The sequence below is a fragment of the Poeciliopsis prolifica genome, unplaced genomic scaffold (genome assembly GCF_027474105.1).
Source record: "Poeciliopsis prolifica strain line A6 unplaced genomic scaffold, Auburn_PproV2 SCAFFOLD006, whole genome shotgun sequence".
Classification (NCBI taxonomy): domain Eukaryota; kingdom Metazoa; phylum Chordata; class Actinopteri; order Cyprinodontiformes; family Poeciliidae; genus Poeciliopsis; species Poeciliopsis prolifica.
In genome coordinates, this window is record NW_026562381.1 from 18,607,215 (window position 1) to 18,627,214 (window position 20,000).

Sequence of the window (20,000 nt, forward strand, 5' to 3'; positions counted from 1 at the left end):
CATTTATATTCTCTTGGTGTGACGTTTTCTTTTTCAAAATGGCCGCCATGGTTATAATGAAGAATAAATGTTTGAACTAAAATCAGACAGTTGTTTCCAGTGATGAACTATGCTAACGCTAAACACATAAAAACAATGCGAACCTGCTAAATACACCATTCTCTGAGACGCTCACAGTAAAATCCTCAGCTTCTAATTCTGCTGGATTTTATTGCTGTAAAGTTTATGAACATGATGAGCAACGAGGAAAACATGACGAGTTCATTAAATCCATTACTTGGTTAAAAAGCTCAGAAAATGGCAGCCATCATGAAAAATGTCTGTCATCCTGAACTTCTGGTGGGAAGGATGAACGCATCCAACCCGAGGTGTTAGCACGCTAATGCTAACAGCTGCACCAGGACCTGTTTTAGCAGTATCAGCCGGTTTATAGCCCGTCTCCTCTCAGATCGTCCAGATGAATAACTACTTCGGCCTCGGCATCGACGCCGAGCTCAGCCTGGACTTCCACCTGGCCCGGGAGGGAGAACCCGACAAATTCACCAGCAGGTAGCCCGGAGGATCCGACCCGTCTCTGTCTGGTAAACAAACCTCTTATGCTTCTGAACGTGTGAGTGCGACCTTCCTGCCCTCAGGTTCCACAACAAAGGCGTTTACGTGAAGGTGGGTCTGCAGAAGATCAGCCGCAGCCGCAGCCTCCACAAGGAGCTGCAGCTGCAGGTGGACAAGCAGCCCGTCCCGCTGCCCAACATCGAGGGCCTCATCTTCCTCAACATCCCCAGGTAACGCGTAGAGACGCACGGCGCCCCCTGCAGGACGGCGCCCCCTGCAGGACGGCGCTCCGCTTCATGTCCTCTCCTCTCTGCAGCTGGGGTTCTGGAGCCGACCTGTGGGGGTCGGAGGCCGACGGCCAGTTCTCCAGGCCCGGGATCGACGACGGCCTGCTGGAGGTGGTCGGGGTCACCGGGGTCGTCCACATGGTGCGGTGCCGCCGGGTCGTCTCGGATCGTCTCGGCTTAGAGTCGCTCTGACCTCTGACCTCTGCCGCGTGTCCGCAGGGCCAGGTCCAGAGCGGGCTGCGCTGCGGGATCCGGATCGCCCAGGGATCCTACATCCGCCTCATCGTCAGCAAAGAGCTTCCTGTCCAGGTGGACGGCGAGCCCTGGCTGCAGGCGCCGGGACACATCATCATCTCTGCTGCCGGACCCAAGGTACCGGGGATTGGCCCTGCAGGTAGCCGTAGTTCAATACGGGCCCAGCTGGACCCGGTTGGACCCGGTTGGACCCGGTTGGACCCGGCTGGACCCGGTTGGACCCGGCTGGACTCGGCTAGGCCTGCAGGTTCACTGGTTCCATTCATCCATCATGACCTTTACTTAACCCTTTACCTTGTCCCGGGTCTCTGCAGGTCCGGATGCTCAGGAAGTCCAAGCAGAAGCAGAGGAAGTCTCCGTCCTCCAGAGACGGGGGACACTGACCGGACCGGACCGCCGGTTCTGCGTCTGCAGCTGCTTCCTGCCAAAGCCGGGAGGTCGGGTCGGGTCCGGTCCGGTCCAGTTCCGGTGGCTGAGATTCCACTCACGTAGCTTTGTAGCCACAGATCCACAGGAAGACAGACGCAGGATGAAGGTTCCACTTCCTGCTGAGTAAGAGGAGGAGGTCAAAGTTCATTCCTGCTCCTAAAACAAAAATAGTCATTCAGGACGAGTGAGGAGAAGAACCGGGTTCATCGGGTTCGAGGGGAACCAGAACCGCTGCTAAGTATCTGTGGATTTAAATAATCTAAACATAGAAATATCGCAGGAGGAAGAGGAGGATGAAGAGCAGCATCCAAACAGGCCGTTTTCTCTGCAGATATCTGGACCGGAACCAGAACCGGGTCAGGTTCTGGAGAACATCCAGAACATAGGCAGTGAGCTCCTGGTTCATCGCCACATTAAATGTTTTGACTGGTTGTCATGGTGATTCCCGCCTTTTGTGGGGCTCATTGAGGAGGCGGAGCTCCAGAACCTTCTGGTTCCTGCAAGACATTAGAACCTCCAGGTCCAGTTCCTCCAGAACCAATGAGGGCGTAGATAGTTCTCTCTGCTCTCTGATTGGCTAGAAACCAGGAAGTCCTCCAGCAGTGGGAGAATGCAAGTCCTATGCTTGAATTCAGACGGTTCTGGATGTTTAACCGGGTCAGAAACAACATCAGTCAGAGCTGGACAAACTGGAGAGCAACTGGAAAAATCCTCAAGTTAAATTGGGAGAACTGGGAAATTAATCAGAATTTTAACTGGGTTGGGGAAACTCCAGCTTCCTGTGGTCCAGTTAGTCTGGATGATAGTTCTGATGGTTCCGATGGTTCTGATGGTTCATCTGGTTTTGCTGGGTCTACTGGTTCTGGGTAGCTCTGATGTTTACTTTTTGCTGTCGTATTTTTCCTATTTTTGGTGCTAGAAAGTGAAACTCTGGGACTTTTGGAGGCCGTTCTGGAGGTTCTGGGTCAGTTTTACTTTAGAATCGTGAAACTGCAGGGTTCTGTTTGACCCGTTTGGTAAATTTTCAGAACTTCTGACTGAAGCGTCTCATCCAGCTTTGAGCTTCCTGAGGGTTCAGGCTGCAGTTCTACTGACAGGAGGCGCTGCAGGGGAAACGCAGTGGCCTGAACTGTGGAGCTGATCTGCTGTTTTATGACATGCATGAAGTTCTGTTCGTCATTGAAACAGAACTGAGCGGTTCTGGTTCTGGATTTTCAGCTTCCTGTTGGTCGGCCGGGCCGGGCGGCACCAGAACCACAGAAAGAGAATAAGGTAAAGCATCTTTTATCCCCATGGATTGATACACTGGGATTAACAGGCTGATCAGGGCTCTAATCCAGGAAGACAAAATGTTTTTGGATTTTAAAAACTGAATTTATAATCATCTTGGTCCAAAATGTTCAGATTATGTGAAAAACATGATTATTGTTCATGTTTTTCCAGCCCAGCTGGACCCGACTAGGCCTGCATTTATGTCCAAATTTTCCATCACCTGCATAGTTTAAAGTCATTATTTTACTAAAATGAAACCTGTCCACTACATTTGGCTTTAAGCCGTAAAGAATATCACAATGTCATTTTATAAATTTATAATCTCTGATAATTGGCTTTTTTTCCTCAAGCATTTAATTTAATCTCATTTCATCTAGTTTTAGACTTAAATAATTAGAAATGAGAGAATCTCCAGATTTTCTTCAATTTACAGTAAAAATAATCTGACATTGGAGTTTTATGGAGAGCAAAGAGTGCCAAATTGCAATAACTGCATAGCCGATTAAATCATTACTTAGTGGTACTAATTTATTAAAATAGAAAAATAAATCCAGAAACATTTATAAAAGATAATGAATTATTTGTGCCCCAATGAAATGTTTTCAGTTTTAAAAGTAGATATAATTATTCCATGATTTAATAAATGTGTATTCTGCGATGAAGCACATTATGAACTAATTTAAACTATAAATTTGACCCATCATACTCAGAGAGCAGGATCAGGGCTGTTTCTAAAAATAAGTCTTGAAATTTAATACATATGTATTAAATTGCATACATACATTTTTATGTATGCAATTTAATTGAGACACATATAATTTACATTTAATAAATTACTTTGGATTTATTTCTAGTTTTCATGGTGACACATTTAAATAATTATTTCATAAGTTATTTCTTAAAATTTGGCATTCTCACTAAATGAACACAAAGAGCTCCAGGACAGCAGCACAGGAGCTTGACAACAGGAGAATTGATTGGAGGCCCCGGGGCCCCTCAGCGGGTCCTCCTGTTGGCCCCCCCACCGGTTTTCGCCCGGGGCCCCGCTTGGTCTTTATCCGTCCATGCAGTAGTCTTACTTTGCCACACTGCCAGTCGCACAATGGGCCTTCATCGCTGCCAACCTGACGTAGGGTGTTGTTGCTGCTTTGACGTGACGTTTCTGCTTGTCGTGCCTCCGTAGTGGCGACCTGAGGCCCCGCCCCTTTCTGCTGAGGTGGGCGGAGCATGCCATGCCCCAGTGCGTTTCGCCTGTGTGTTAGCTGCCTGTGCAGTGGCGTCTCCCCCTCATGTGCCTCTGGTTTCTGTCTGCTCAACACTTTTTACTCGTTTTATGAATAGATGACGTGTTTATTTTTGCAATCTGAAGCTGTTTTGTGTTTTGACTGTAACTTGCACTAAATGACCCTCTTCTATGTGCCGTAAAGGTTCTGATGAGTGTTAGCTGAAGCTAATTATAGGTCATAAATGTATATGGTTGAATAACAGAATGGTCTATGTGTTTATCATAATAAAAATGGTTTAATATGGAAATATGGTTGTTTCTGTTCAATTTTAAGAGGAATGGTCCCATTTTCACACCTTAGTCAGAACTCATTATTCTTCAAGCTTTAAAAGGAAAAGTTAACATCTTTAGAGGAACAGAGATTTTAACTTTGAATCTAAATAAATAATACTGTGATGTGTCTCTCCTCTGACATGTCACAGTTTTCTTATTTGTTTTATTTTATAATTTTCAGGATTTAACACTTTCAGTGATTTTTTTTAATTTTGTTTAATTTTCATCCCAATTTCTATCCTAGTTTTATTCATGTTTTATTCTGTTTCTGTTCTTGCATGTTTTTTTTTTCCCCACTTAATATTTCAAAACCAGTGATGTGAAAAATAAAAAAACGACAGAGTGAGACCTCCTGACTCTTTGCTGCCCCCTGTGGTGAACCTGGGAATTGGCGTGAGACCTCCTGACTCTCTGCTGCCCCCTGTGGTGAACCTGGGAACCGGGGGGAATTTCCAGTGGGGAAGGAACTCCACTCTTTCTTCTCGGTGTCACCTGGAAGTTTCAGCTTTGTCGAGGCAGGACTGGATGAAATATTTGGGCTCTCCACGCAGTGATGGTGTCCCGAAGCTGAGCCCGGTCTGCTCGTGGGTCTGCGTGTTCTGCGTGGGGAGGAAATAATGGCGACATGAGTGAACTGAAGTGAAGCGGAACGAGCCCCAACTGTCACACTTCCACCTGAGCAGCTGACCAGGTAACCCCATGCTTACTACACATTCACCACTAAAGAGCAGAGCCGCTGGGTCCGAACCTGGTGTCAGAACCGCGCCTTGGACCGGACCGGACCGGTACAGCTCAGCTTGCTTTGTTGTTCTGCTTACTTCCTTATTAGCCAGGTAACTTTTTAACTCAGCAGCATTTGGTTGTTTTCTTAAATCCTGAATACAGTCATAAGGGTTAAAGTCACAGTATCTCCAATCTTTGTTATCTAACATTTAATGCGGCTCCTATTTTACTGACAGTAACTTTTATTTTAGCTTCAGCTTAAAACTCTTAGTGTGGCTCAACTGTGTCTTGTTCCTAGTGACTGATGAATTTATGAGTGATATGACAAAACAATTTAATTAATCCTAACATTACTAACGCCGTATTAATTATCACTTTATTTCATTTCGGTCTAATATAAAAATATCTCTGAATTTATTATTTGTAAGCTGGAATCTGGAGGTTTCTGAAATTAGTAGGATTTTAAATGGAGTTTGGTGGAAGCCTGCGAGGCGCGCTCCCGCAGCAGCGGGGACAGGTAGCGGTTAGCCGTTCCGGCGTGGCAGAGACTCTCGTGAGGCTGCAGCTCCCGCACCGCTCCTCCGCCGTAAAGAGACGGCCTCCGTGTCCGTGGTTCACATTATCAGTGGTCACTTCCACGAAGGAAGCAGCAGCAGTAGTCCACGATGGGTCGTTAGCTATGTGCGAACGAGGGGGCTAACGCACACGCAGGCACGTTCACGGCATGGGGAAAGCGCAGCGGGGGCGCGCTCTGCTCAGCATCAGGTATCAGAAGAATCAAAGATCAATCGATATTATTGGCTATTGGTCATAAAAATCGGAGAGCAGCGTCACCAGTTACCAGGTATGAATATGCTGTCGTGTTTAATTCTTTTATTAGCTAATTAGTTTTTTATTAACATAAATTAAAAGTTAAATGTTTCAGAAATACCTTTTGAAATGTCTGCAGTAGTTTTATTTTTCTCTAGCTAATCAATAATTAGTTACTGGGAGTGTCTTCCCAGATTATGGTTGAAATTCAAGAGATTTGATATTTAAATTACTCATGTTAATTCATCTTTGCTCCTCTTGTTATATTTATGATTTAATTTGCACTTTAAAATACAGATGTTATGTTTCATTGATCTCTCATTGATTGTTATGTTTTGACCCTTCCTCTCCTGCAGGAATCAGTTTCTTAAAAAGTTTTCTCACTTGTGCAGAAGTAAAATTAATAAAATATTTTTTTCTTGTAATTAATACTGAATTAGAAATGGTTTAATAACTTTCCAGGAAGAGTTGTTTTTTTGGGCAAGTAAAGTTTGGATAATGACACTAAAGAAAATCTTTTAGTTCAAACTGGGAAATTCCTGCCTGGTAATAAATATGAGTTATAATTAGACTCAGTAAACAAGACAGGAAGCTGCAGAAAAATCACGACTTTAAAACAGAAAACGGTGAAGAAACAGGATGTCTTCAAACTCAAAACTCTTATTCGTATCGTTTAGCTGCCCAGCTTCAGCATGTGGACAGAGATGTGGATGTTTGATTTGAATCTGACTTCAAATCATAAATGTGTGGATTTCTGCAGACAAATGGCTGCTGAGGAGAACTACCTGCACGCCTCCAGCCAGGTGAGCTCACCTGCCGCTCACTGCTGCACCACGAGCGACCGAAACTCAAATGGGAAATCCTGTTTGAATGGAAAAAAGCCCACATCAGTACAAGAAATTTATTCATTCTTTTGTTTCCTGTCAGACATTAGGGCAAATATTTCCCTTTATTGCTGATACGATTGTTGCACCAATCTAAACGTTTGGGCCGATATCGACGTTGTTACCGATATTTCTGCTTCCATCCATTCCTGAGTTTTGAACTTGTAAAACAGAAACTTAGACGTTTCTGTCCGATCCGCAGTCGTACCTGTGCTGCTCCTGATTTCCGATTGGACCAGGAGCTGGGAGGAAACACCTTTCCTCTCCTGAACGCAGAACTGGACGGATTTTACAGAATCATACTCAGAATATCTCAGAGTTTCTGCCCGGAATAAAAAAATGTTCATTCAGCAGGCTGAGTTTGCTGTGAGACTGATCTAGGCGCACAGATCTGTGTGAAGGGATGATGACTTGATCAGAAACCTTCTCCCTCTCACCCAGCCTGCTCTCACCCTCTCACCCAGCCGGCTCTCACCCTCTCACCCAGCCTGCTCTCACCCTCTCACCCAGCCGGCTCTCACCCTCTCACCCAGCTGCTCTCACCCTCTCACCCAGCCTGCTCTCACCCTCTCACCCAGCTTGCTCTCACCCTCTCACCCAGCCTGCTCTCACCCTCTCACCCAGCCTGCTCTCACCCTCTCACCCAGCTTGCTCTCACCCAGCCTGCTCTCACCCTCTCACCCAGCTTGCTCTCACCCTCTCACCCAGCTTGCTCTCACCCTCTCACCCAGCCTGCTCTCACCCAGCTTCCTCTCACCCTCTCACCCAGCCTGCTCTCACCCTCTCACCCTCTCACCCAGCCTGCTCTCACCCTCTCACCCAGCTTGCTCTCACCCTCTCACCCAGCCTGCTCTCACCCTCTCACCCAGCCTGCTCTCACCCTCTCACCCAGCTTGCTCTCACCCTCTCACCCAGCCTGCTCTCACCCTCTCACCCAGCCTGCTCTCACCCTCTCACCCAGCCTGCTCTCACCCTCTCACCCAGCTTGCTCTCACCCTCTCACCCAGCTTGCTCTCACCCTCTCACCCAGCTTGCTCTCACCCTCTCACCCAGCTTGCTCTCACCCTCTCACCCAGCCTGCTCTCACCCTCTCACCCAGCCTGCTCTCACCCTCTCACCCAGCCTGCTCTCACCCTCTCACCCAGCCTGCTCTCACCCTCTCACCCAGCCTGCTCTCACCCTCTCACCCAGCCTGCTCTCATCCTTTTGGTCTGGTTTCTTGTGCTGAAATGAACATCCTGGGAAACAAAAGTTGAATCTCGTGAACAGACCCAAACTGTTCCTGTTAAGTTCCAGTTTCTGAATGAGGTTGTGAATTTTGTGCGGTTCTGTGTAGCCGGACCTGAAATCACAGCTTTTCCTTCCTGTAATCTTTAATCCAACAAATGAAGATTTATGCAGACGAGATCCTGAAAAAATAAAAGTCTTTGGGTTTCAAATGAATCTACAAAAACTTGTCCCTAAAGTTTGCAGCTGGATACAGAATCACAGTTTGTTGTTTTTCCTCCATTTTGGTTGTTTTTCATTCAGAAAGTTTAGGGATAATCTGATTGGGTTAAAAATCCCCGTCTGTGATTGGCTGCTGGCTCGGTTCATTAGCATACAGCTAACGCAGCGAGCTGGTCCAGCAGGACTGCTCTGGGTTCTGTTGCAGCTCCAGAACCCCGGGCGGTTCTGTCGGACCTCAGCTGGGTCTCGTTGCAGATGTTCGACGCCATGATTGACCCGTCCTTCCTGGAGTATCCCCACTTCCACGTCCCGATGCCTCAGATGACGGCTCTGCAGTCAGGTGAGACTCCGCCCTCTCCCGGGTCAGAACCGTTCTACTGCATCGTGTTCTGGTTTATTGGACCAGAACCGGTCTCTGGTTGATTTTTATTTATGCAAATTAAATTTTTCCCTACAAGCGACTTCCTCTTACATCTTAAATATTAAAGTTGTTAAAACAAAAGTAAAAACAGTTTTAGTTCATATTTATTATTTTAAATTATTAAATCGTGTTATGAAAATTTTTAAATGTATTTTGTATTTGCAATTTTTTTTTAGTTTTTTAAGATTAGTTGTCATTTAAATAAAATTTAAAATATTGTGGCTCTTTGTACGTAAAACTTTCTATAAACTATATAATTTGTTTTATTGTGTGAATGAAGAATTTTATGTTTCTTCAATTATCCTGATTTAATACATTTATTTTTTGCATTATTTTATATTTCTTTGCTAATTTGACCCATTTTAATATTTATTTTTACTTTGATGGTAGTTTTCTAAGAATTAACAATATTATGTTTTAATAATATTAAATTTTTAACATAAAAAAGCTTATTATTTTCTCTGTGTTTTTTATTTAAATATGAATTATGTAAATGCAGTCCAGGGTCGAGTGACCTCCGCTGTCAGGCTGTTCTGCAGGACAGGAAGTGATGCGATCCGTGTCCGTCGTGTTTCTACGGCCTGGAAGTGAAATGAAGGATGAAACCAGGTTTATGGTTCAGAAACTGCTCAGATTTCCAGTTTGACAGGAAGTGTCTGCTCAGCATGATGCTGCCGCCGCTGAAACAGACGGCAGATCCTGACTGGACCAAAAGTTTCTGCTGCAGCAGAGTTTCGGTCTGAAAACGAAATGATTGGAGGAAACCGGCGGCGGCAAAACGAAAGACGAGTTTCATGACGAGGCGGCGGCGGCGCGCTCACTTCCTGTTTCTGGTTTCAGCTGAAGCTGCAAACGAGTTTCTGCTGCCGAAGGCCTCCAGGCTGATGATGATGACGATTTATCTCATTATTCATAAGATATACGTAACTGGATAAGTTATTAACGATCGATTGAATAAGAGAGCTTAGATTCATTTATTCGTTTCTATGTCATTTATTTATGTTTGTTCCATAAATAATGGATAAACTGATGAAGACAGAAAGAAAACTTTTTTTCATTTTCTGCTCTAAAGATTTAAAACCTCCAGTTATCGTCTATAATGTTGTAATTGTTAATAATAACTTTGACTGTGATTGGTTTGTGTGTTTCAGTGGACGGACCGTTCCTGCAGATCCTGGAGCAGCCCAAACAGGTGAGCAACTCAAACAGGAAGTCCTCTCACCTGGACAGGAAGTCCTCTCACCTGGACAGGAAGTCCTCTCACCTGGACAGGACATTCGCTCGGTCTCTCCTCTGACGTCTTTAATGAGATTATTCAGATCTTATTCTGTAGAGATTAGGATGTTAGCACAACGCTAGCGGTGACCTCAGCTGCTGCTCCGTCTGGGGGGGGTCAAAGGTCAGCTCCATCAGTCTCCAAGATTATAAAAATAAATACATAAGAAAATAAGATTTTATTTAATTTAATGAAAATAACATTTAAAATTTCAATTAAAAAGTACAAAAAATTAAGTTATTTACATTAAAGGTTAAAAAAGTAAAAATATTTTAAAAATTATTTTTATTGAAAATAAGTACAGATAAACAGAAATAAATGAATAAAAAATAAAAATCAAAGAAATTAAAATAAATGTTTATTACAAACAAATTTACATTAAAAAATTCCAAGAGGAAAACTTCTCAGACACCACGAGGTCAAAGGTCAGAGCGTGAAGAATTGTCCAGAAGCCCCAGAGCTGGAGCTCAGACTCCACAGGTTACAGGTTAAAGGTCATGACCCTCAGAGATTAGCATGTTTAGGTGTTGGAAGGGTTGAATTAGAAAACCTCTCTCTCGAAACAAGATGGCCGCTAGACTGAGGTTAGCAAGACGAGCAAGGTCAAGGTCATCCCACCTGCAGGATGACCTTGACTTTTGCCCTCTGCTGTAATCTGAGATGATCTTCGTTGTGTTTGTGTTTCTGCAGCGCGGCTTCAGGTTTCGCTACGGCTGCGAAGGTCCGTCGCACGGCGGCCTGCCGGGAGCCTCCAGCGAGAAGAACAGGAAGACGTACCCGACGGTGAAGGTAACGCTTCCTGTTTGGGCGGCGGCGCAGAGGAAACACTTCCTGAGAGCGAAGCGCTGCAGCGGCTCTGCGGTTCAGAGCTCTGCTCTCTGCTCCACACTGCAGATTCTTAAAGAAAATACCAGACAATAATCACAAATCACCAGAAATGATGAAAGACAGTAAACAGAAGCTCAATCTGCTAGAGACAGATTCGCTCAATTGATCACTACTTTTTTTAAAATTTGTAGCTCGTTGCATTTTCTGAAAGTTTGTCGCTAGCAGGTCTGAAAAGACGGTAAATGTAGCGACATCGATGCTAAGTCGGTCCAAACGCTGGATGGTTGTTTGCGTTTGGACCTTCTGGTTCTGGTAAATATGGGAAACAGCAAGAACAGTTTTTTAGTGTTTCCGGAATCGTCAGTCGGGTCATTTGAAGGTTCTGGACACGTTTCCTGGAATGGATCTTTTTCCTGCTGTTCCTGCAGATGCAGAAAGGCTTACAAGCTTTTATTTTGAAAACCCAGCATGTTGGTAGTACTGTAGATGAAAGCTGAACTCTGGTTCCCCGTCCTCTGATTGTGTTTCGACCAGAGTCAAACCAACCAAACCCTCTGACCAGCCTGTTCCCCTCCTGGCCTGTGGGGGCGCTGCACCAAGAACCACTGAAGGAAACGACACTAAAACCTCTGAAGACACTGAGAGCAACTTCCTGCTTCTCCAGATGAAACAAGATGGAGGCGTCAGAGTTTAGAGTTGGAGGATTTCTCTTTAGTCTTTGGCTGAAGACCAGGAGCCATTTCTGCTGCTAGCGCTAGGCTAACATGTTAGCTTTGGTTGTATTTACCCAGAATGCCCTGCACTTTAGTCCACTTCCTGGTTTTGGAGCGCTCTCTGGTCCACTTGGTGTTCACATATGCTTGTGTCTTCAGTCAGAGGCGTCTTCATACCGCTGTAACACAGACCTCTACAGGAGATCCTCATTGTCAAAGCAAAGATTAATTTTCTTTTGGGATTAAAGAAGCATTTCTGGATTGAGATGAGGTGTCCCTGTTTGTGTTGCTCTGGTAACGTTAATTATTCCCTGTTAATCCGTGAAAACTTTTCGGTCCAATTAGTGAAAAAACATAAAGTTTTTCAAAACGGTCGATGAAGAACGAACCCGTAGAACGGATGCGGACCGCATCGGACCCCTGGACCTGTTCACACACACACACACACACACACACACACACACACACACACACACACCTCTGCATCTTTCATGTCTGTTGGGAATTTCCTCATTGCGACACCCACAGCTCATCACAAGGAAGCGCCGCTGCGTCACAGGCAGGCAAGGTGCAAAGTTTCAGCTCGGAGATGAAAGCGTGGCGTTGGCGCCGGCGCCCACTCAGGCCCAGAAACACAGTTAACCCTTCGCTGGCGCCCCACTGTCAGGTCAAAGCAGTCGATCGTCAGAACCGCTCAGTCAGCAGAATGAAACGGGAAAAATCTTAAAGTCACGGTTAACCATGAGGACGCAGCCTCCTGATGTTGATAACATTCTGGTTCCTGGTGTTGAAGCTGCTTGTTTACAGATGTGCAATGCATCATGGGATTTCAATCTCTGGAAAAGTTCAAGCCTTCACGCCCATCCCACTGGTGGGGTCCATTCCTGGCCCGGTTTGGTTCTCTCAGGTCAGAAACAGAGGAAAGAGTCAAAGGATTAATCAGATGAACTGCTCCATCTGAATGACCTTTGACCCTCCAGCAGCGCTGATCTCAATCTTTGACCTAGTTCAGGAGCCAAAGAAGAGCGCGATGCTTCGACTTCCTTTTATATTGTGCAAAAACTAAATATGCTAAGATAGTTTACAAAACAAAAGCATAAAAAAGCGATGAAAAGACAATAGATTACGGAGCTTAAATGAATTGAAATAGTTAAAGTTGGATGTAAGTCAGTGAAGGCTAGCATGTTAGCATCACACAGAAATACATCAGAAATTTGATTATGTAGTGACGTAAAAACATTTTATTCCCAAATGAAATGAAAGATTTCACCAACCGTAGGTCAGTTTATCCAGCCGAACATGTTGGAGACAGAAATTCTGTCAAAGCCTGAAGGAACAAGGGTCTGAACACCGCTAGCGAGTTAGCTAACATTAGCCAGTTAGCTAATGTTGGGTCAAGTTAAAGTTTATTTCTGTAGCACATTTCACAACAAACACAGCATGACAGATAGATAAATAAACAAAATTACATTTAGTAAAAATAATAAGACAATATAAAATTGGGAGACATACCAAAAGCTAAGAGAGTGAATAAAAACAAAACAATGTTGAATTTTAGCTGCAGCAATTTGTTTCCAGCCTTCTCCTTTTCTCTTTAGCTGGTATTGAATGGCTGAGAAAAAAGATGAAAATAGATGCGAGCAAGTTAGCTAGTGGTAGCAAGTTAGCTAATGCTAGATTGTTGCTGAATGCATTTGGATTATTTCTTCCCCAAGATAAAAAGGACAGCAGGACAGTTTATATAATTAGAATCAATGTGTTCCATGAATAGTATTGTTTTATTATTACTATTTATTATTGTTTATCAGATTCATAGCATGGTCGTATTTTATCCGTATTGTGTCAGAATTCAGCAGACAGACGGTGAATCTAAACGTCTGAAAATGACAATAATGAAGTGATGAAAGCCGTCTGAGTCAGTGAACGCATCACGTCCCAGCCCACCACTCCTGGTCCGACTCCACATCCAACAGAACCGGGTCAGAAGGTTCTGTCAACGCTTCTGTTAGCTGTTAGCTTTTATTGGCTTCCTGATGATCTGGTTACCAGGAACAGTTTTCAAACCAGCAGAATCTTATTTTGGGGTCCTGGGTTCGGTTCTGGTTCTGACCTGGGCGTGAAATGAAGCTGTGCTGCAGCTTCACTCAGATTTCCTCAGAAACGCAGCAGCAGCTCCTGCATGCTGGTGTTCTGGGTTTGCAGGATGTGAGACGCTGCTACTTTCAGATTTGTCTTCATTTCAGTGTTTTATTTTTTTAGCATTATTTAAGCTGATTTCTGCATTTCTCATGTGCAGACAGCCAACTGCAGCTGCAGCGCCGGCATGCTGCAGCTGTCAGGTTGCTGCGGCGCGGCGTGTGAAAAGCTTCAGGCCAGGAAACCCTCAAAATACAGCTCTCGCTCTGATTCCAGGAACCGCGTTCATCTGCTGCGACACGTCGAGTGGCCGACAGAACCAGGAAGAGGAAGTGGGCTTTTTTATTGCAACAGTTGCAGGCAAATATCTGCAGCGGCACGGCTGGCTGTCACACAAACTGAAGGAACAGGAAGAGTTTGTTCTCACGTTTCAGTTAAACAGAGATAGCATGAAAAATGAGCATCTGGAAGCAAACAATAAACAAAACAACTAACAGCAGATTCAGCTTCAGTTGAGATTCATGTTCAGACGAACAGGACCAATCAGGACCAATCAGAGCACTGACCAATCAGAGCAATGGACCAATCAGCACAGGATCATCTTTGGGATGTGGTCTGACTCCACATCCAACAAATTAGCATGCTAACCTCTCAGGTCGAATGTTTTTATATTTCCCATCAGACACTTCAGTTTCAGGAGGATGATATTTTTCAAAATGGCTGCCATTTAACTAATTATCACCATAAAATGTTCCCCATTTTCATAATTTGTATATTTAGAGCAGAAATACATTTCATGGCAACCTATTTGTTTTCTGCTGATCGTCTGAGAGACGGTTGGAGACGGTCAGGTTTGTTTTCAGCCTGAATCCATCGCTTTAGCGGTTCCTGATGGTGGTGTAGGTGATAAGTTTCAGTGAGTCATTTGTACCAGGAGAAAGTTCTCTGAACTACCACAGAGTCTGAATGTGTGTGACTCATCTGTGGAGTCCAGAATGAGATCAGAAACCTCACTGTCTGATTTCACCAAACATTTTCACTCTCGCCGTCATCCACCTCATCTTTTCCGTTGTCCTCAGCCGCCTGCGCTAACGGCGGCGTTCTGCTGTTTCAGATCTGTAACTACCAGGGTCAGGCCCGGGTCGTGGTCCAGCTGGTGACGGCGCTGACCCAGCTGCCGCAGCTTCACGCTCACAGCCTGGTGGGGAAGCAGTGCGATAAAGGCATCTGCATTGCTGACCTGCAGTCCAAAGACTCCACCATCAGGTAGAAATCATGGACGTTTCAATTAAATTAATGTTTATTGTTATCAGTTTTGCTGAATATAAAGCTGAATTGCACTGGTTTGGTCTGAATTCCTGGTTATTGCAGCTTCACAGGTTTCCCTTTGACCTCTGACCTGAGATTCGTCTGACAGCAACTTGTTCTGGTGCCAGTTCTTTTGAATGCAAACCAGATCGCAGACTGAGCCAGTCCCGCCACTTCAGACATTTTTGTAGCTTGATAGCAGAGGTGTGATGATGCGTTTTATTCCCAAACTTATTAAAAGATGTCGGTGGCGAGTTAGCTAACGCTAGCGCCAGAACATCACAGAATGCATTTGGATCATTTGTTCCTCCAGTCAACACAATGCAGATCTGTTTATGCAGTGATGCTATTCAAAACACGACGTACGCTTTAGTCCGCAGGAAGCTAACAGCTAGTACACAGTGCTACATCAGCAGACCAGCTAGCCAGACCAGCTAGCCAGACCAGTTAGAAAGACCAGCTAGCCAGATCAGCTAGCCAGACCAGCTAGCCAGACCAGTTAGCCAGACCAGCAGCTAGCCAGATCAGTTAGCCAGACCAGCTAGCCAGATCAGCTAGCCAGACCAGTTAGCCAGACCAGCTAGCCAGATCAGCTAGCCAGACCAGCTAGCCAGACCAGTTAGCCAGACCAGTTAGCCAGATCAGCTAGCCAGATCAGCTAGCCAGACCAGTTAGCCAGACCAGTTAGCCAGACCAGTTAGCCAGATCAGCTAACCAGATCAGCTAGCCAGACCAGTTAGCCAGACCAGTTAGCCAGATCAGCTAACCAGATCAGCTAGCCAGACCAGTTAGCCAGACCAGTTAGCCAGACCAGTTAGCCAGATCAGCTAGCCAGATCAGCTAGCCAGACCAGTTAGCCAGACCAGTTAGCCAGAGTTAGCCAGATCAGCTAGCCAGACCAGTTAGCCAGACCAGTTAGCCAGACCACTTCCAGGACGTCAATAATTTCATGTCTGAAAAAAATTTGTTTTGCTGAAACATTTTGACTTTGGTTTCCTAACTTGGACCCCAACATCGCTGCGAGAAATAAAAAGTTAATTAGCCAGAAGATCATGTTTAGCAGTTGCTCAGTAAATACTGTGATGTAAAAGTTCAGAAAAACCTGAACAGATTGATGGAGACACCTGGGAACTGACTCTGCTCTCCTGCAGATTGCAGGTACACACTACACTATTAAATGATAAAAAGTGGAATTTCCTGACATGTCCCCTTCAAAATAAAAGCCCAGGCGATGATGCCATGAACTTGTGAGCTTCTGATTGGTTACAACATCTGACTCAAAAGGGTTACCGCCTCAAACTCTGCTTCCTGGTGTGGCATCAGGTCCGGAACCGGTCGGCCCAGTTGTGGCTCTGGTTCCACTCGGTGTGGGTCCGACCCGCAGAACCTGACCTGCTTCTGGCTTCCTGCAGTTTTCCCAACCTGGGGATCCTCCATGTGACCAAGAAGAACGTGGCGAAGACGCTGGAGGAGCGGATGGTGGAGGCCTTCAGGATGGGCTACAACTGCGGCGTCGCCATCCACCCGGAGGTCGACGCGCTGCAGGGGGAGGTCCGGGTCCCGCGGGAGCTCAACGGTCAGTGGTTCCGGTCCCGCCTCTCCTCAATAATTGCCGGTTCTGGTTCTGGCCAGCAGAACCAGAGTTACTGTAGAGTTATTCTGTAAAACATTGACAGTAATATTTGTTTGTCTGTCATGGAGGAAATATTCACCTTGTTGTTTATCATGTCATAAACCTTTAGCTCTGCTTTAAACGCTTAGCTAATATGCAAATTAGCTTGCTGATAAATGGATGTACAAAATAAATTCAAATTCATAAATACTTTATTGATCCCACAGGGAAATTAAATTAATACTTAATTCCAAGTTAAATATTGATAAACCCAAAGCTCAATATTTAGCGTGTGTACTTTAGGAGACTTAGTTTATATTTCTTATTCTGAAAAACTTTTCAGCTTTAAATAACTTTTTACTATATTTAATTTTATTTTCAGCAGATGTTGATTGCATGTTGCTGTAGATTTGCTGTCATGAACTGGATTGTGTGGATCATAAATCACTTGTTTGCCCATGTTGGTTTGGGAACCGTTTCCATGTTGTGTGCAGACCACCAGCGCAGCATGATCAGCAGCGCCGCAGCCTCTCAGGCCAAAGAGATGGACCTGAGCGTGGTGCGCCTCATGTTCACCGCCTTCCTGCCCGACAGCGACGGCGGCTTCTCCAGACGCCTGGAGCCCGTGGTGTCCGAGCCCATCTACGACAGCAGTCAGTGCAAACCTCTGGGACTTGTTCATTATTGATGATCATTAATGTGGGGCTCAGCTGCTGATTGGCTGATTGACTGGGTTTCATCTGGAGAAACAACCAAAATGAAAAGGGAAAGTAAAGGGGAGCCAAGCAGACGGAGCAGCGCCTGCTGCCGGCAGAGCGCCGCCTCCTTCCTGTCCGTCTGTCCTCCATTTTCAAGCTTCAGAGTCTGATTGTCTCTGAAGCTGCTCCCTCTGCTCCTCCATTTCATCACTTAGCATCGCTCTCATGCAGCATTCTGGTATAACCATGAATAATTCTGACTCTTTTTCCTCCCTCAGAGGCTCCAAACGCCTCAAACTTGAAGATCGTCAGGATGGACCGGACCGCCGGCTGCGTGACGGGGGGAGAGGAGGTCTACCTGCTCTGTGACAAGGTCCAGAAAGGTGAGCAGGAGTCCAGCATGTGACCAGATCTGAGCCTGAGGTCCATTAACGAGGCGCCGCAGTCGGCTAACGGGGCGATTCTGGGTTTCCTCCTCTGATTTCCTGCGTCTCGTTCCGGCTGGAGGCCGAACCCTCAGGTCTCGGTGCCCTCCAGAACCCTCTGTGTGTTTCATGGTGTGTTTCCATGTGCGTAGATGACATCCAGGTGCGGTTCTATGAGGAGGACGACTCGGGGCTGACCTGGGAGGCTCTGGGCGATTTCTCCCCCACAGACGTCCACAGACAGGTCAGTGCTGATGCAGCTGCAGCTGGGAGCCGCTCCGGTCTTTACACCGCTTTCATGTTCTTTTGTCAATGTGTTGCCTGACAGTTTGCCATCGTCTTCAAGACCCCGAAGTATCGAGACCAAAACCTGCAGAAACCGACATCTGTCTTTGTCCAGCTAAAGAGGAAATCCGACAATGAGACCAGCGAGCCCAAACCATTCACCTACCATCCGCAGATCATAGGTAGGCACCTGGTAACACCCACCCCGCACCGCCTTGTAACACCCACCCACCGCCTGGTAACACCCACCCCACCCCACCTGGTAACACCCACCCCGCACCACCTGGTAACACCCACCCACCGCCTGGTAACACCCACCCCACCCCACCTGGTAACACCCACCCCGCACCGCCTGGTAACACCCACCCCGCACCGCCTTGTAACACCCACCCCACCTGGTAACACCCACCCCGCACCGCCTGGTAACACCCACCCCGCACCGCCTTGTAACACCCACCCCACCCCACCTGGTAACACCCACCCCACCCCACCTGGTAACACCCACCCCGCACCGCCTTGTAACACCCACCCCACCCCACCTGGTAACACCCACCCCACCCCACCTGGTAACACCCACCCCGCACCGCCTGGTAACACCCACCCCGCACCGCCTTGTAACACCCACCCCACCCCACCTGGTAACACCCACCCCGCACCGCCTTGTAACACCCACCCACCTGGTAACACCCACCCCACCCCACCTGGTAACACCCACCCCGCACCGCCTGGTAACACCCACCCCGCACCGCCTGGTAACACCCACCCCACCCCACCTGGTAACACCCACCCCGCACCGCCTGGTAACACCCACCCACCGCCTGGTAACACCTACCCCACCCCGCCTGGTAACACCCACCCCGCACCGCCTGGTAACACCCACCCACCCCACCTGGTAACACCCACCCCGCACCGCCTGGTAACACCCACCCCACCCCACCTGGTAACACCCACCCCGCACCGCCTGGTAACACCCACCCACCGCCTGGTAACACCCACCCCACCCCACCTGGTAACACCCACCCCACCCCACCTGGTAACACCCACCCCACCTGGTAACACCCACCCCACCCCGCCTGGTAACACCCACCCCGCACCGCCTGGTAACACCCACCCCACCCCACCTGGTAACACCCACCCCGCACCGCCTGGTAACACCCACCCCACCCCACCTGGTAACACCCACCCCGCACCGCCTGGTAACACCCACCCACCCCACCTGGTAACACCCACCCCGCACCACCTGGTAACACCCACCCCACCTGGTAACACCCACCCCGCACCACCTGGTAACACCCACCCCACCTGGTAACACCCACCCCGCCTGGTAACACCCAACCCGCACCGCATGGTAACACCCACCCCACCTTGTAACACCCACCCCACCTGGTGACACCCACCCCACCCCACCTTGTAACACCCACCTCACCTGGTAACACCCACCCCACCTGGTAACACCCACCCCACCTGGCGTAGCTACGTCATTTGGCTCTGCCAACAGTGTAGCAAAGTTTCAGTTGTTGGAAGTTTTTACTCTGTGTCGGCGGCCATGTTTCATTAATGTTTGTCTTCAGATAAAGAGGAGGTTCAGAGGAAGAGGCAGAAGACGTTGCCGAACTTCCAGGACTTCAGCGGACATGGAGGAGGAGGAGGCGGGGGGCTGTACCGAGGTGGAGGAGGTCCGGCTTCAGGAGTAGGAGGTCCAGGCTCAGCAGGAGGAGGTGAAGTCAGGTTGATGAAAACCATAGTGTGAATTATTTCTGGAGTCTGATTATCTGACTGATTCTTCTGCAGGATACTACCAGGGTTTCTCCACCTACAGTTATGGAGGAGCAGGAGGAGGATTCTCCTCAGCGTACTCAGCTGGTCTTGGAGGAGGCGGCGGCACAAAGCATGGTGGAAATCTAACCAACATCTCCCTGAAATTAGCTGCTTCTCTTCATTTTGTATATGGGCAACTACAGTCTAAACTTTAAATAAAAACTGACACCAAAAACTGAAATGTTGATAAAATAGTGAATGGAACAGTGAATTTCCTCAATTTGTGTCTCGTCGGCTTATGTGTTGATGCGTGGTTTAGTG

The 20,000-nt window shown here is 47.0% G+C and overlaps 2 protein-coding genes across 3 annotated transcripts in view; both read left to right on the forward strand.

The window, feature by feature from the left end:
- The window catches only part of LOC129360613 (diacylglycerol kinase theta-like), a 26,443-nt gene extending 24,687 nt beyond the window's left edge, over window positions 1-1,756 (forward strand). The window contains 5 exon segments of the mRNA XM_055030942.1: window positions 449-549; window positions 636-782; window positions 869-980; window positions 1,059-1,211; window positions 1,409-1,756. Coding sequence (XP_054886917.1) covers window positions 449-549; window positions 636-782; window positions 869-980; window positions 1,059-1,211; window positions 1,409-1,477 — 582 coding nt within the window. The 3' untranslated portion in view covers window positions 1,478-1,756.
- Window positions 1,757-6,650: 4,894 nt separating this feature from the next.
- The window catches only part of nfkb1 (nuclear factor of kappa light polypeptide gene enhancer in B-cells 1), a 24,503-nt gene continuing 11,153 nt past the window's right edge, over window positions 6,651-20,000 (forward strand). For both annotated transcript variants that reach the window (XM_055030939.1, XM_055030940.1), the window contains exons 1-12: window positions 6,651-6,689; window positions 8,475-8,559; window positions 9,792-9,832; window positions 10,607-10,705; window positions 14,708-14,859; window positions 16,314-16,477; window positions 17,008-17,166; window positions 17,490-17,594; window positions 17,789-17,880; window positions 17,965-18,103; window positions 19,493-19,639; window positions 19,713-19,814. In XM_055030939.1, coding sequence (XP_054886914.1) covers window positions 6,651-6,689; window positions 8,475-8,559; window positions 9,792-9,832; window positions 10,607-10,705; window positions 14,708-14,859; window positions 16,314-16,477; window positions 17,008-17,166; window positions 17,490-17,594; window positions 17,789-17,880; window positions 17,965-18,103; window positions 19,493-19,639; window positions 19,713-19,814 — 1,324 coding nt within the window. The remainder of the gene's footprint in view (window positions 6,690-8,474; window positions 8,560-9,791; window positions 9,833-10,606; window positions 10,706-14,707; window positions 14,860-16,313; window positions 16,478-17,007; window positions 17,167-17,489; window positions 17,595-17,788; window positions 17,881-17,964; window positions 18,104-19,492; window positions 19,640-19,712; window positions 19,815-20,000) is intronic.